General features: G+C 44.9%; 1 protein-coding gene across 5 annotated transcripts in view; it reads right to left on the reverse strand.

Annotated features, from left to right (window-relative positions):
- LOC144155031 (mitochondrial import inner membrane translocase subunit Tim21) overlaps positions 1-13,364 on the reverse strand; it is a 49,951-nt gene that overhangs the window by 22,785 nt on the left and 13,802 nt on the right. For all 5 annotated transcript variants that reach the window (XM_077686230.1, XM_077686233.1, XM_077686229.1 and 2 more), the window contains one exon: positions 10,854-11,016. In XM_077686230.1, coding sequence (XP_077542356.1) covers positions 10,854-11,016 — 163 coding nt within the window. The remainder of the gene's footprint in view (positions 1-10,853; positions 11,017-13,364) is intronic.

A 13,364-nucleotide genomic window follows, 5' to 3' on the forward strand; every position in this document is an offset into this window, starting at 1 on the left:
GATCATTTAGAACAGAACACTGTCAATGGCCTCCTAAACTTCATCAACCTTTCCATGGTCAAAGAAGTCATCAGTAATGTTCAAAAGTAGCGCTGCCCCAGTGTTAGACTGTGATGTCGGTGCTTCGTTCAATAGCGCTTTGGTAACATCTGATGAGCAGTTTGTTCCTCACGCTGGTTTTTCCAGGTTATAAAACGACATTAACTTACCAGTCACCAGAAACTGTGATGTAGTAAGACAATTGTTACAACTGGATGAGTGCCTCACAATGCCTAAAACGCTTTCCAGTTTGTCTTGACTTACCGTATTTACACGATTGTAAGGCGACTCGAATTAAGGTCAATCCCCCCTCTCCCCCCCCCCCCCCCAAATTGCATCTAAAAAAAAAATAAGTGCCACCTACAAAATCGTATCACAAAGAGAAGCTCTTCCGTCAACTACCAACACCCCCCATACGGCGCCTCTTCCATCAGTGATCGATGCTCCCACAATAGCCGTGTGGTCGTGGTGTGCGGAGTAAATGTTAAAAAAGAAAAGCTTTTGTATAAGCACATTTAATAACCATGGTCTGTGGGTTGAGCAGGAAACTTTATTCGCAAGTATGAGAACACATTCTCTGCGAGATGAATCGAAGCAACCGGCAGTGGCCATTGCCATGCGATACCAAAACAAACAACATAGTGGCTGATGGAAGCGGCCGCAAGCGGTTTCCTTTTATTTATGAGTACGTTACTCGCATTCAAGAAGCGTTTTGTTCAACTCTAATAAACCATTTTAAAATGAGTATTAGTGAATCCATTGATTCAATGCACAGCACTAACGTAGCCACAACCACATCACATTGTTCTGTACACTTCCGAACGCGATGGTGGCAGGTTAGTCGATCTAAGTATGGTGGACAAAAGGTACAGATCGGGAACGCCAACTTTAAGTCGGCATCACCTATATTGACGCCACAATGTGTGCAATGGTAAATTAATATGCTATGCTTTGACCATAACCATGGAAACAAGGGTGCAAAGCTGTCCCCTTCTCGTAGCACTTCTGATTTTTCATTGCTCTTGCCGTTACTTGCAGTACACAGTTCGATGTCGATTCTAAGTCGACCCCTCAACATTGGATTGTCAAATTTGAAAAAAAGGGTCAACCTACAATCGTGTAAATACGGTAGACGCGATGGGAAGAGGTATAGTTGTACTTGACAGTGGAGCCAAGATAAGGTAGCAAGTCTAACGAACTTCTCATCGTAACCCTTCATCTACAAGCCATGTTGTCAGCATGAAATCTACCCCCAGCTGGTTCCGTGTTCCACTCCCATGCGTCTAAGTAATCTCAAACATCTTCTAGGAACTTTGGATCTGCATAACAGGCTTCAGAGCCCTTTGGCTCATCCTTGAGGTTATTATGCGGATAATCCAATTCATTCGCTTGCTAAATTCCTCTGTTGGTCGCACATTTGTGTACACGGAATCTATATGTACCCTGTGCACATAAGAGTACTTTGATCACCTAATCCCCAAAAAGTTGGAACGTTAAACTAACTCTCATGGAACACTAAATCTAGCGCACTTTGCACGCTATAATGCGGTAATTACCCTCAACAACTAGAGACATTCCGCCGGCATCCCAAGGCCCACTCGGCACTGCTTAGACCTAAGACAACAAAGGTGCGGCTCGCCACAAAAGGACATTTCAACCATTCCCTGGCTGGGAATATTTCTATCGACTAGACGCGCATTCGGGCCTTCCCGGACAAACGATTAAAGGCAGAGAGAATTTCTGTGGCTGCACTATGCCCCCCTTGAATGCCACGTAAGCCCAAACAGCATGAAAATAAGCACAAAGGAGCCATTCAGGCTATACAACAACAACTGAGCTACCAGCAGTCTTCATTGATTAATTGAGGTACTCAAACTTTACAGCCTGTCTCCTGCCCAAGCAGCTTTCGAACAAGTGAGAAAAGAGTAAACTGCATGAGGACTTCGTGACAGGAGCTTGGCAGCTTTCATGCACCCACTTAGGGTGCCTCAATTTACTGATTGTGGAGCTAATAATGTGGGTGAAAAGTGCACTGTAAAATGTCATACGCGCCACTTAGAAAAATGCCCATAAAAAAAAACTGGGCTGCGGGATCTACAAAATGTGCGCTTGGGAAGAAGCACCACGAAGTTACGAAGTGTATCTCCTTTTTCACACAGGACAAAAATCTACCCCATTGAATAATGAACAGTCTAGATGAACTTATAATTGCTTAGGTAAGGAGAAAAGCACCAACACAGGTAAGGAGAAAAGCACCAAGACAAGTATCACCTCACCATTTACGCATCACCGTAAAAGAACAGCGAGATAACAATACACACGTACCACGCTGACTGCGCTAACCTAACTCAAGCCTACAGGTAAGCACCAACACCGGTAAGCAGGGGTTAGACAGCTGAATCAGATTTCGGAGCAGTTTCTGGAGCAGCGAAATCTCGATTTTGGAGCAGAAGAATCTTGATTTGGAGCAGAAGAACGACATTTATTATGTCACCTTAGGAGCCTAACGAATCACATTTTTGGCAACTCATGGGGGAAAAGTGCACTTTTTAATCGGTTTTGAACGTGCACAACACTGAAACAGCCTTTCAATAAAGTTTTTTCTACCAGAGTATCACAAGGTATACCAACTGCACTGCCTTTTTAGAAACCATTTTTAAATGCTTAGGCTCAATGTACAGATAACGTGGAGTGCCGTTGATAATATCGAATTGAAAAACTAAGCAATTGTAAGGCATTTTTATTGTCATGTAAATGCCGAAATTCTTACTCTTCTATTCCCAGATGGGGCTTTACGCACAAGTGTAGAGCCACGGCAAAAGTTGCGCAAAGCGCGGTGACAGTCGTAATGCCCCACCAGCCCTCCCACTTCAATCCCCAAAGTGCACGTTCACTACGATCGTAATTTGAGTAACGTTGATAATTTTAAACTCCTCCCTCTTGGCATGAAGTTTCACTTCAGATAGATGAACCATTAATACTAGCGTGCAATAATAGCCCGTCCCGCTTTCGGACACTGCTTGAACATTTTGCGGCCATGTAGCCTGCGCCACCACTTCTCCAATGTCGATCATCCCATTCCCGCCGCTCGCAAGCTCACTGTCAAAGGCAGCCATAGCTCAGCGTTTTATAACACCGCAATGAGTCCAAAATTTCCCTTCAAGCACGCACAGCGCCTCACACTCAAGGCCAAAACACGGCGAATTTGCGGGCACCCCTTTGTTTTTGATGAACTCCCGTCTTTCAAGTCGCGCAACTTCCCGCAACAGATCAAACGACTAAATGTAAACCCAGACACCCACATAACCAAAACCACGGTAGAAATCGGCGAGGGGCCCTCTGCCTGAACCACGAACAACTGCTTCGCCCAGCGGCCATGTTTTCCAATCTTCACCACACCAAGATGGCGGTGCCCAGTGATGTCGTTCCGGAGATACAGCACTCCCAAAATTGCCGTTTTTTCATCAACTTGCACAAGTACCTTGCGCATCAGTACACATAAGTATTGTTTTACAAGACTTTTCAATGGTTTTCAATGACAAAACTTTAAAAAACTCCAAAATATAACATTGCCAACCCGACATTGCTACGTTCGAAAAAAAAACTATCTCGGGGCCAATTTTATGCGGGTTTTTTTATTGAATGATCAATCAATTACCTTTACAAACAGCATCCGCTTGGGGGTGCTGGAAAATTATGCCATCAGTAATCATTCTTCCGCACTGAAACTGATGGGAGCACTAAAATCCTTGGCTTTCAGACTGTTTCGGAGCAGTTTGGCGCAATTTTTGCAATTTTCAAGCTTTTGGAGCAGTCTGGCGCAGGAAAACACATCTGTATCAAAACTGCGCAATGTGCGCAGCTGTCTCACCCCTGGGTAAGGAGAAAAGCACCAACACAAGTATCACCTCACCATTTACGCATCACCGTAAAAGAACAGCAAAATAACAATGCCCACATACCACGCTGACTGCGCCTGTCGCGGCATTGCCGGACTCACGCGACCCGCATTTCGTCGTATGAGGCATAAAAATTTGGTCGCTACTTCCGGTCTGAAATAACTTGCGTTGAAGTCGCGTGATGCAAGTAAGGTGTTTATTTTTGAGTAAAACAATAATATATACCAAGAAAACTTATACAACATCAAAGTTGTTACAAAAATTACATTTAAATTGCAAGACTGTGAAACACCTAACTCAAGCCTATTTCGCGAACAAGCGACATATCCCGTGACTGTGGTGATCATCCACTGCCCAACGCGATGTCCTCTGCTCAACTCTGCTTTGCGTTGCGTCGGCGCGTTAAACCCCACAATCAATCAATCAATCAACTCTGCTTCCAGAGGTACATACCTCGCTCGCGAACAGCGTTAATCAATGTGCGTCAGTTGCGTTACCCATGGATGTTCTGGCATATATTTCCACGTGGTAAGTGATAAGTATGAGTCATCACGTTACCCTTTTTGCACTTCTACCGTATTTTCCGGTCTATAAGTCGCACCTTTGTATAAGTCGCAGCCCCCTCAAAATGCCAGTTTTTCCGAAAAAAAACGTATATAAGTCGCACCGGTGTATAAGACGCCCGGGTGTACAAGACGCACTTGTTAAGTAGGTAAACTCATAGTGAATCAGGCCGTTAAAAAGAGCGGCGAAAGTACATGGTTGCGGCGGCGACCGCCTATCAACTCGCCGCCCGGTAAGGAGGGCTAGACACGTGCAAAGTCTAGACAGCACTACTTTCTAAAAAATGGTTTATTGATACACACGGATGGCATGTACTTACAGACGGCGTTTAGGCAAAACCATCTAAGTCTTCTTCCTCCGACTCGCTAACAAACAATTCAGCAACTTCAAGTGGGAGTTCCGCCGGCACATCACTGTCCTCCTCCGACTCACTGTCTTCTTCGCCAACATCGTCACCACTCGCGGAACGGATCATTCCGGCCTTTATGAACCCGGCTACAACTGTTTTTGTAGAAATGGAGTCCCAAGAGTCTGAGACCCATTAAGCCACCTCTCCAAACGTCGCGCATCTCTTGCGTGCTGTCGTATATCGGCACAATAAAAGGTGTCATGGCGGACGGAAGTGACGCTGGTGACGCGCCCAGAAGCGGCCCGAAAATCGAAACTTATCACCAAGCTGTCATTTTAAAAATTAGCAGCACGTTTAACTCCTTCAGAGTAATTCTCTGTAATAATTTATAAATAAACTGCATTTTATTTTTGCAACCCAGTTTCATATTACTTTGAATTTATTCTGAACTGTAGTTACTGCGCATGGCAGAAATTGGCGCGCGGTTATCGCAGGCCATTATCATTGTTTTTGAGTAGAAAAAGCTCCTAATTCTTTGGTTTAACTTCCCGACTAATGGGCTATGAGAAACACCGTAGCGGTGGGCTTTGGATTCATTTAGACCACAGAGTTGTGTCTCTTAACGTGCGCTGGCCACGTGCGGCCGCCACGAACCGGATTTATTTCATACATAAGTCGCACCGGTAGATAAGACGCACCAACAAAAATTTCAGAAAAAAACCGCGACTTATACACCCGAAAATACGGTACTCTGCCCAGACGATAAAAATTTCTGCGTGCCCAACTGTAAAATGTATTGCTTTTATCTCCACTAAGATGCGTAATTGGCAAAGCTAACCCAATTAATAGTTCTACCGTATTTTCCGGTCTGTAAGTCGCACTTTTCTATAAGTCGCACCCCCCTCAAAATGGCAGTTTTTCGGAAAAACAAAAAGGATATAAGTCGCACCAGAGTATAAGACGTATCAATGTACAAAACGCCCTTGTTAATCAGGTAAACTCATAGAGGATCAGTTCGTTAGAAAGTGCGGCGAAAGTACATGGTTGCGGCACCGCCTCTGAACGAATCCCCCGGTAAGCAGTGCTAGACAAGTGCACCTAGCGTCCAAAGTCTAGACAGAACTAACTTCTCAAAAATGTTTTTTTTTGACGCACATAGATGGCATGTACTTACAGACGGCGTTGAGGCAAAACTATCGAGGCCGCCTTCCTCCGACTCGCTAACAAATAATTCATTCATTTAGACCATAGAGCTGTGTCTCGTAACCTGCGCTGACATCATGCAGCACACAGGCACCTTTTCGAACGCGGATTACGCGCAGCCGCCATGTACCAAATTTATTCATACATAATCAGGTGGATAAGACACACCAATTAAAATTTCAGAAAAAAAAAAAAAAAAACGCGAGTTATACACCGGAAAATGCGGTAATTGTGTGACTGTACACGATCGATACCTTTCAAATTCGTGAGGAATGATTTAAATGAAAAACAAAAACAAAATCCTCGAGGAATTTCATAAAGCCTGCTTACGTCCTTTGACGAAGGCGAAAGCCTGGCGTTACTTATTAGCAACTCCTTCACTGGTGCTTTGTATTTCCGTATATTTCTTTGCATTCGTTTCTTCATCTTATGACAAGAATCACTTCAAGCGGCTTTTTCTCTACTACACCATGTTTGTTTCTCTTTCTTCCCTCTGCTGACTCCAAAAACGTGGGATCGATACAGGTCACGGCGGCTGCTTTTCTGATGGAGGCGAGAAACAAAAACAAAACAACAACAAAAAAAAAACGCATGTGTCGAGATTTCAGCGCACGTTAAAGGTCCCCCGGAGGTCAAAATTAATGCAGAGCCATCGACTACGGTGCACATCATAGCCCAGGTTTCTTCACATCAAACTTGTTTCTTCGCTTTCATTTCTCCGCCTAACGGTGCAAATTACGTCTTTATGTATCCAATTTTACGTTTGCAGTTCACAATTTTGTGAATTTTAGGGAGGGGGCACATCGGTGCCTCGAAGCTCTCGATTCCTGGCCAATCCCTCTCGTGATATGGGCCACAGGAACACCACCAACAACTTTTGTTCCACTCAGTTTGAGTAGCCCGTTCTCTACCGCAGCGAGACAGAGAGGATGAACGTCTTTGTGAGCAATAAATTAGCAGAGTGGCGTCTTCATTTCAGAACTCCATTGAACCAGAGAAGTGAACTAGAGAACTGTAGGCCGTCTGGCCTTAAAGGCACATGGTTAAGCAACTAACGAAGCAGTGCAGGGAGATACGGGCTGGGCGTCGTTTGAAGTTCGAGAAGCTCAAGGAAGGTGAGAGCAATGTATCAACGTAGGTGGACAGCTAAAGTTTTTATGGACATAAGCATGAAAAGCGTGGACACACAGAGGCTAAGGAAGACTAGAAGGCTAACGATGAACTGTGAAAAGAACAGTGGAGTATCAAAGACAGTCAAGGTAACCAAAAGAAGCAAGGCAGACTGAAACAAAAAGAGCACACCGGGACACTCATTTTCCAACGCCTCGCGCTAAAACGTTTTTTTCTCTATGGGCAAAAACACGAACTAAAATCCCGGGCCATCTTTAATACCGTGAAACCTGGGGAGGGGCGAAGCATGCAGTGTATAAGTGTATTCTTGGCGCCTTGGCGTTTTTGCCAACGGAGGTGAAACTGTTGGGGGCGAGGTATACAGCTTTGCTGTAAAAGTTTGGCATCTTTAAAGAACGAAGCGTTCTATCACGCGGCGTAAATGAGTGTCCCGGTGTTTTTTTAGTACGCGTTACGTTCTAGCGTGAGGTGTAAAACGAGTGTCCCGGTGTTTTAGCACCACGACTACATGAGACAACGGTTACGATGATGACATGCGATGTCAACAGCCTGAGCCTCTGCTGCGGTAAGCCTAATCATCTCTGGCGGGGCCAGCCGCATCCCTGAACGCTTCGAAGCTCCCACCATACAGTGCGCACCTCCCCATTGGCGAAAGTCGTCTGGCTCCTCCCACTGCCGTGCATGGCGCGAGTTGCTTTCTGGTTGAGGCAGAAGCCGGCGGCGGCGCGCAATAGCGGATGCAGGCATGAAAAAAATGCGTGCGCCAGGCTCATAACATAAAATTTCTTACAATAACAACTAGAGAGGATTCTGGCGCTGCGATCGTCCGCCGCGATGGGCGTGATTGGTAGCTCTGGATTCGGATTGGCGCTCGACGGCTTGCAGAAGCTATTTATTGAATCGTGTAGCCAGTTTCACTTTCATTTTGGACTTGCATAAACGCATTTGCCTATGATGGAAGAAGCGTTCAAAAACATGTTTCTCCTTGAATTGAATGCCGCACGCGCCAACGCCGCCCTGAGTGGAAATGTTTTGTAACTAAAGTTGCGAATCGGGTTGGTTATGAATTCATTGCCGGCACAGCAAGCACTCAAACACAAATGGTGGTGCTGTATGTGGCGAAGTTGCCTGCGAATTAGGAGTTGCAGCGCTGCTCATTCGGAAGAACAATGTATTTTTTGAAGCCGACGATGGTTGCGAACTGCTTGGAACAGACACACTTTTCGTGTTAATGCCGGCTCCTACAGCGTAAACCAATTGTACCGCCGGCTGATAGGAACGCAGCTTGAATAATGTCACTAATTCTAGCTAGAATAACTTCTCCAAAGGTAATTGGTTTCTTTTTTCTTTTTTTTTTCTTCGTATTAAAAACTACAAGCTTAGTACTACAAGCGATGAAACTTTTACAAATCGTTTTTAAAGAAGTCCGCATCCTGTTGTAGTTGGCAGCCATTTGCCGCCAACTACACAAACCTCTTCAACTCCGCGTCTGCTTTTTATTTAAACACGCCATTTTATTTAGTACAAAACCAGATTTTGGTCACTAAATTACTTGTTTGCCATGTGATTCGTAAATGGTGAACCAGGCAATAAGAGTTTTTTTTATCAAAAAACACAATTAGTGCAGCATCCTACGCAATCCTATTCCAGAACTACCCATCATCCTCATCGAAGCGTAAGTGCTGCCTCAGTGTTCGCGTTGATACTAGTGCCAGTTCCCCCTCTAGTTATTATTGTATGAAACTCTATGGCTCATAAAGACCCACAAATGAATCGCCAAGCACTTGCTGGAATGATGGAACCCAACAAGCATGAGCGAACTCGAACGAAGGGCAAAGCGGCGGCATACAGCAGCGGCGCCATACGCACTTATAGGCAAGGAGCTTGTAGGCAAGGAGCTTGCAGGCAAGGAGCTCGCTCACGTACTCTGTGACTCGATGCATCCACGGCATTGGGCAGCCCGAGTCGCCGTTCGCGTTTTATCAAGACCCCATTTTGGCGCTTGCATCTCCCAAAATCTACTCTACAACCAAAATTTCGTGCCTAGTTGTTCATGAAATTTCATGCATTGAAATTTTGGCAAACGGGACTTCGTTACACAGAGGGTGAAAATACATGGTGTGCATACACTTGAGGTTAAAAAATTATGCAGTTCGTTACATAGGGGGTTTCATTGCATTGAAGTTCGTTACATCAGGGTTTGACTGCATTATTACTTTTTCTAGACAAGCGATGTTTTGCAGATATGTTTAGAAATGTGTGGCCGACACTACTACCACTTTCAAGTTCCGTCATCGCAGATATGGAGATTGGGGGCGACAAAGTGAGCAACAATCTAGCCTCCGGTGTGATTTCATGATTTATTTTTAAATTTCTTGTTCACAGTAGAACGCAAGGTTTGCTTTTAACTGTCTGTCATTCTGGAGTAGCTTTTGGTTTCAGACAAATTTTGGACAGAAGTCTTACACCTTGCTGTGCGCACAGCCCCAAAGTTGGAAAAAACTGCAGCTATCGGAAACCGCGTGTCACCCACACCATCTTTACCAATTTTCTTCTCGCAAAGTAGGCACTTTAGAGGAAAACGGACCGCATTATTGGTCTATTCTCTAGTTTGCACATAGCTCATAAAAATATGAATAAAAACAAAAACAAAAAATGTGCGTGTACATGCATGTTCAATCTATCATGGAATGAGCGGATAGCACATAAGCGTGCTGGAAGCAATACTGATTAATGAAAAGTGTTGGCATCGACACAGAGCCGTAGATGGAAAGACAGCATTTGTATAAGTGACCCGCCGCAGTGGCTCAGTGGCTAAGGCGTTGCGCTGCTGAGCACGAGGTCGCGGGTTCGATTCCCGGCCGCGGCGGCCGCTTTTCTGATGGAGGCGAAAAGCAAAAACACCCGTGTGTACGAGATTTCGGCGCACGATAAAGATCCCCAGGTGGTCAAAATTAATCCGGAGCCCTCCACTACGGCGCGCCTCATCGCCTGCGTTGCGTCGGCGCGTTAAACCCCACAATCAATCAAGCATTTGTATAAGTGGCTGAAAGAAGTGGCAGACTTTTCAGCATTATCGTGAACTTTCTGATGTTCACGAAAAAGTAATACTCAGTTGATAAGTCTTATAGCACGCACCCTCACAACTGCTCGAATTCGTTTACAATGGTCACAGTGTGCTCTAAGACCCCTTTTAGGCACATAAGTGTCTTCAAGGCCTAACAATGATAAGAAGTACATTTTCAGCATGCTCTTAATATAATGACGGTAGCAAATCTCCTGAAAGGTTTCTGTCATTTTTTTTATATATTTTGATTTAAAACAACTTTTCTCTATGAATTCAAGAAAGGGGTTTTGTTTTCTTTACCATTTAAAACCATGCTCAAGACAACCTAGATTTTCTTCGATGCTAAACCAAAATGCCCAGAACGGGGGATTGGTCAGGGTGGGTGATTATTTGTTCATTTGAAATTCACGACAAGGTTTCCATGGCTCCTCTATGATGCCAGACAGCACTGTCTAAAGCAGTTACAGCTCTTTCAAAGCTAAAGGGCTTAGGCTGCAGGGCCTGAGGCTGACACCGTTTTCTATGTTCCAATTTAGTAAGTCTAGGTACTCTGAGCCCCAATGAACAATTGGGTATCCCTAGAAGGAAAAAACAAACATGCCTGCGGCGTCCACGACTTGTGGTTTCCCCGTGTCCCTGCAGGGGTTCACCAAGTGCAGCCTTCACCCCGGGGTCTGCTCGGCAGCGTTCCAGGGCTCGTGAGTACACAGAGTTGGGGCTGTGTCCCGAGAAGAGCTCGTGGAAAATTGTATAGAACATCAGCCCTACATTGAAAAGGCCCAACTGTTTCAACAGGTCCAATAGTTTCACTGTTATCAGCTCCAGATAACAGTTAAACTTGTTGCAATATAACAAGTGAGTATATAGGTGTGCTTGCACCTGAAAATGCCATAAAAGCAGTAACACAGTTCTTTTAAAACCATGCAGAAATTAAAACACTGAGGGGGCCTCATTTATAGGCACGAGACTTGGCTAATTAGCTCGCAGGTGCAAACCCAGGCCCAGAACAGGCCCACATCATTTTACCTAGCTCAACCTGGCCCACACAGCTCCGATTTCAGCCTAGTCTGAACCACATGGCGCGTCTTTGCACGCAATTCATGCATGTTGGCGCTGTGCGTGCACTTTTTTCATGCCTGCATCGGAAATTCCGCGAGTACAGCGGCTTCTGCCTTGATCAGAAAATGACGCACGACACGCGCGGCAGTGGGACAAGCCTGACAACTTGCGCCAATGGGGTGGCGTGCGTCTCATGGCGGCAGTTTCGAAGCGCTCAGGACAGCCGGCTGGCCCCACTGGATGGAAGCAGATATTTGATGGCCACTTTCCCTAGTGGCACGGATGATGCTTTACAGTGCCGTTTTTGCCCACATTATCAGCTCCTTTTCTGCACAAGCAACTTCGTTTGTGCCTTGAGTGGTGTTTGAAAGAGCGGTTAGAAGCGATCACTGGAGCTACCTGCACCACTCCGCAGCCATTGCCGCCGCCTGCTGTGCTGCATGCACCGTGCGGGTGGTACCACAGCGACATCAGCACACCTGTAGCATCCCCAGTGCATTTTCGCTTGCAGAAAACGCTCCATGCGGTTCACACTTAAGGCCTGGTTATGGCTCTGCTTGTGCCAGGCTCACCAGTGGTGCCAGGCGTAGTTTCCTGGGGTGGCAGGGGAATAAGCCAGATGCAGACTGCACAATGTAAAAATGTAGCTAACAAACATAACTAAATCAGTCAAAGCAGAATTCGCGAGAAAGCTGGTGCCCAATAAGAAGACCCAATGCAAAAAAAATGCGTCTGTCTTTTCAAATTGTCACACTATTTGTTTATACCATATTTTCGTGCATATTACCCTAAACCCCCTCGTTACACCTCAAAGAAAACAAAAAAGAATATCCCCACATATTGCCCGCATCATTGACCACATGATGCAACCTATCTTCAAAAAAAAAGGGGGGCTATTACCACACTAATACGTCATATTTATTGAAAAAATGAACATACCAGCAGTTATCAAACTTTGCTTCCTTTCTTTTCTTTTTTTTTTAAAAATAAACAGTCCATTCGAGGAGTGGGGTGGGAAGTTGCAAGCAAGAAAACCCACATTGCTTCTATTGCAAGGCACACCTACTGAGCACATAACTTGCAGACAGCTGCAAGGTTGTCAGAAGCTCCCCTTTCCCTTGTGCCAGGGGCAGCGCTTATTATCTCAGCTTCTTTGACTATGGCATCTGTACCTTGAAATGCAAGTGGGCTCACGACAAAGATAGGATGGCACAGGTTCAACTCTGAACAGTAAAACTTCTCTGTTTTTGACTGACAATAAGCCATCTCAAATAGAGCAGGAGGAAGTCCGCAACTGATGGCCAATGACGACGCACACATCACAGCACAGCCTACATTGCAGTTAAGTGGCACTTCTGAAAAACAATTCACCTATTACCTGCACTCCAACTGTAAAAGGATCATTAAAAAAAAACATGATCTATTTAAGAGTTAACTTTCGTAACTCATTCAACTTCACTGTTGCCCCTAAGGGCACTGTTGTCACTGAAAGATGATAAGAACTACGGAAAAAATGTGCATGCGTGCATGTGTCCACGTGCATGTGTGTTAGCATCACAGTGGACAATGAAGCGGAACTAGAGGCACCATTACGATCGCACGGTCATGTTTCTCGGCAGTGGCTTCAGTGGGAGGCTGCCAATCGCACAAATAAGTCTATGCAACATCTAAGGGCTGGAAAAACAAAACGGCTCGTCATTTGCACTACATCTGTTTTCTTTATTCTCTAGCTAAACTGTCTGATGTTTACATTAAAATTTGCAAAATTATTATGGGAATAAAGCAGCCTTTTAAATGAGCCCAAACTTGTATTTTGCCTTCATGGCATTTGCCATTTATTGGTGCAGGCTGCACGCATGACAATACAGCAACTTTTTGTTTCAAGAGCCGAAAGAAGCTTGGTGCATGCATCTTGAATAAAAAGCATTAATCAGAATTACGTGTGTTTATTTTCAATCAGAATGCTTCGTATGGCCCTGTATTGTATCTTAGTGGCCCTTCATGCATCTTAAAAGCTTCCCTTTTAAATCTGCATGGTGAATATGAAACAGGA

The sequence above is a fragment of the Haemaphysalis longicornis genome, unplaced genomic scaffold (genome assembly GCF_048455015.1).
Source record: "Haemaphysalis longicornis isolate Haplotype H1 unplaced genomic scaffold, Haemaphysalis longicornis Haplotype H1 scaffold_1, whole genome shotgun sequence".
In the NCBI taxonomy this organism is placed as follows: Eukaryota; Metazoa; Arthropoda; class Arachnida; order Ixodida; family Ixodidae; genus Haemaphysalis; species Haemaphysalis longicornis.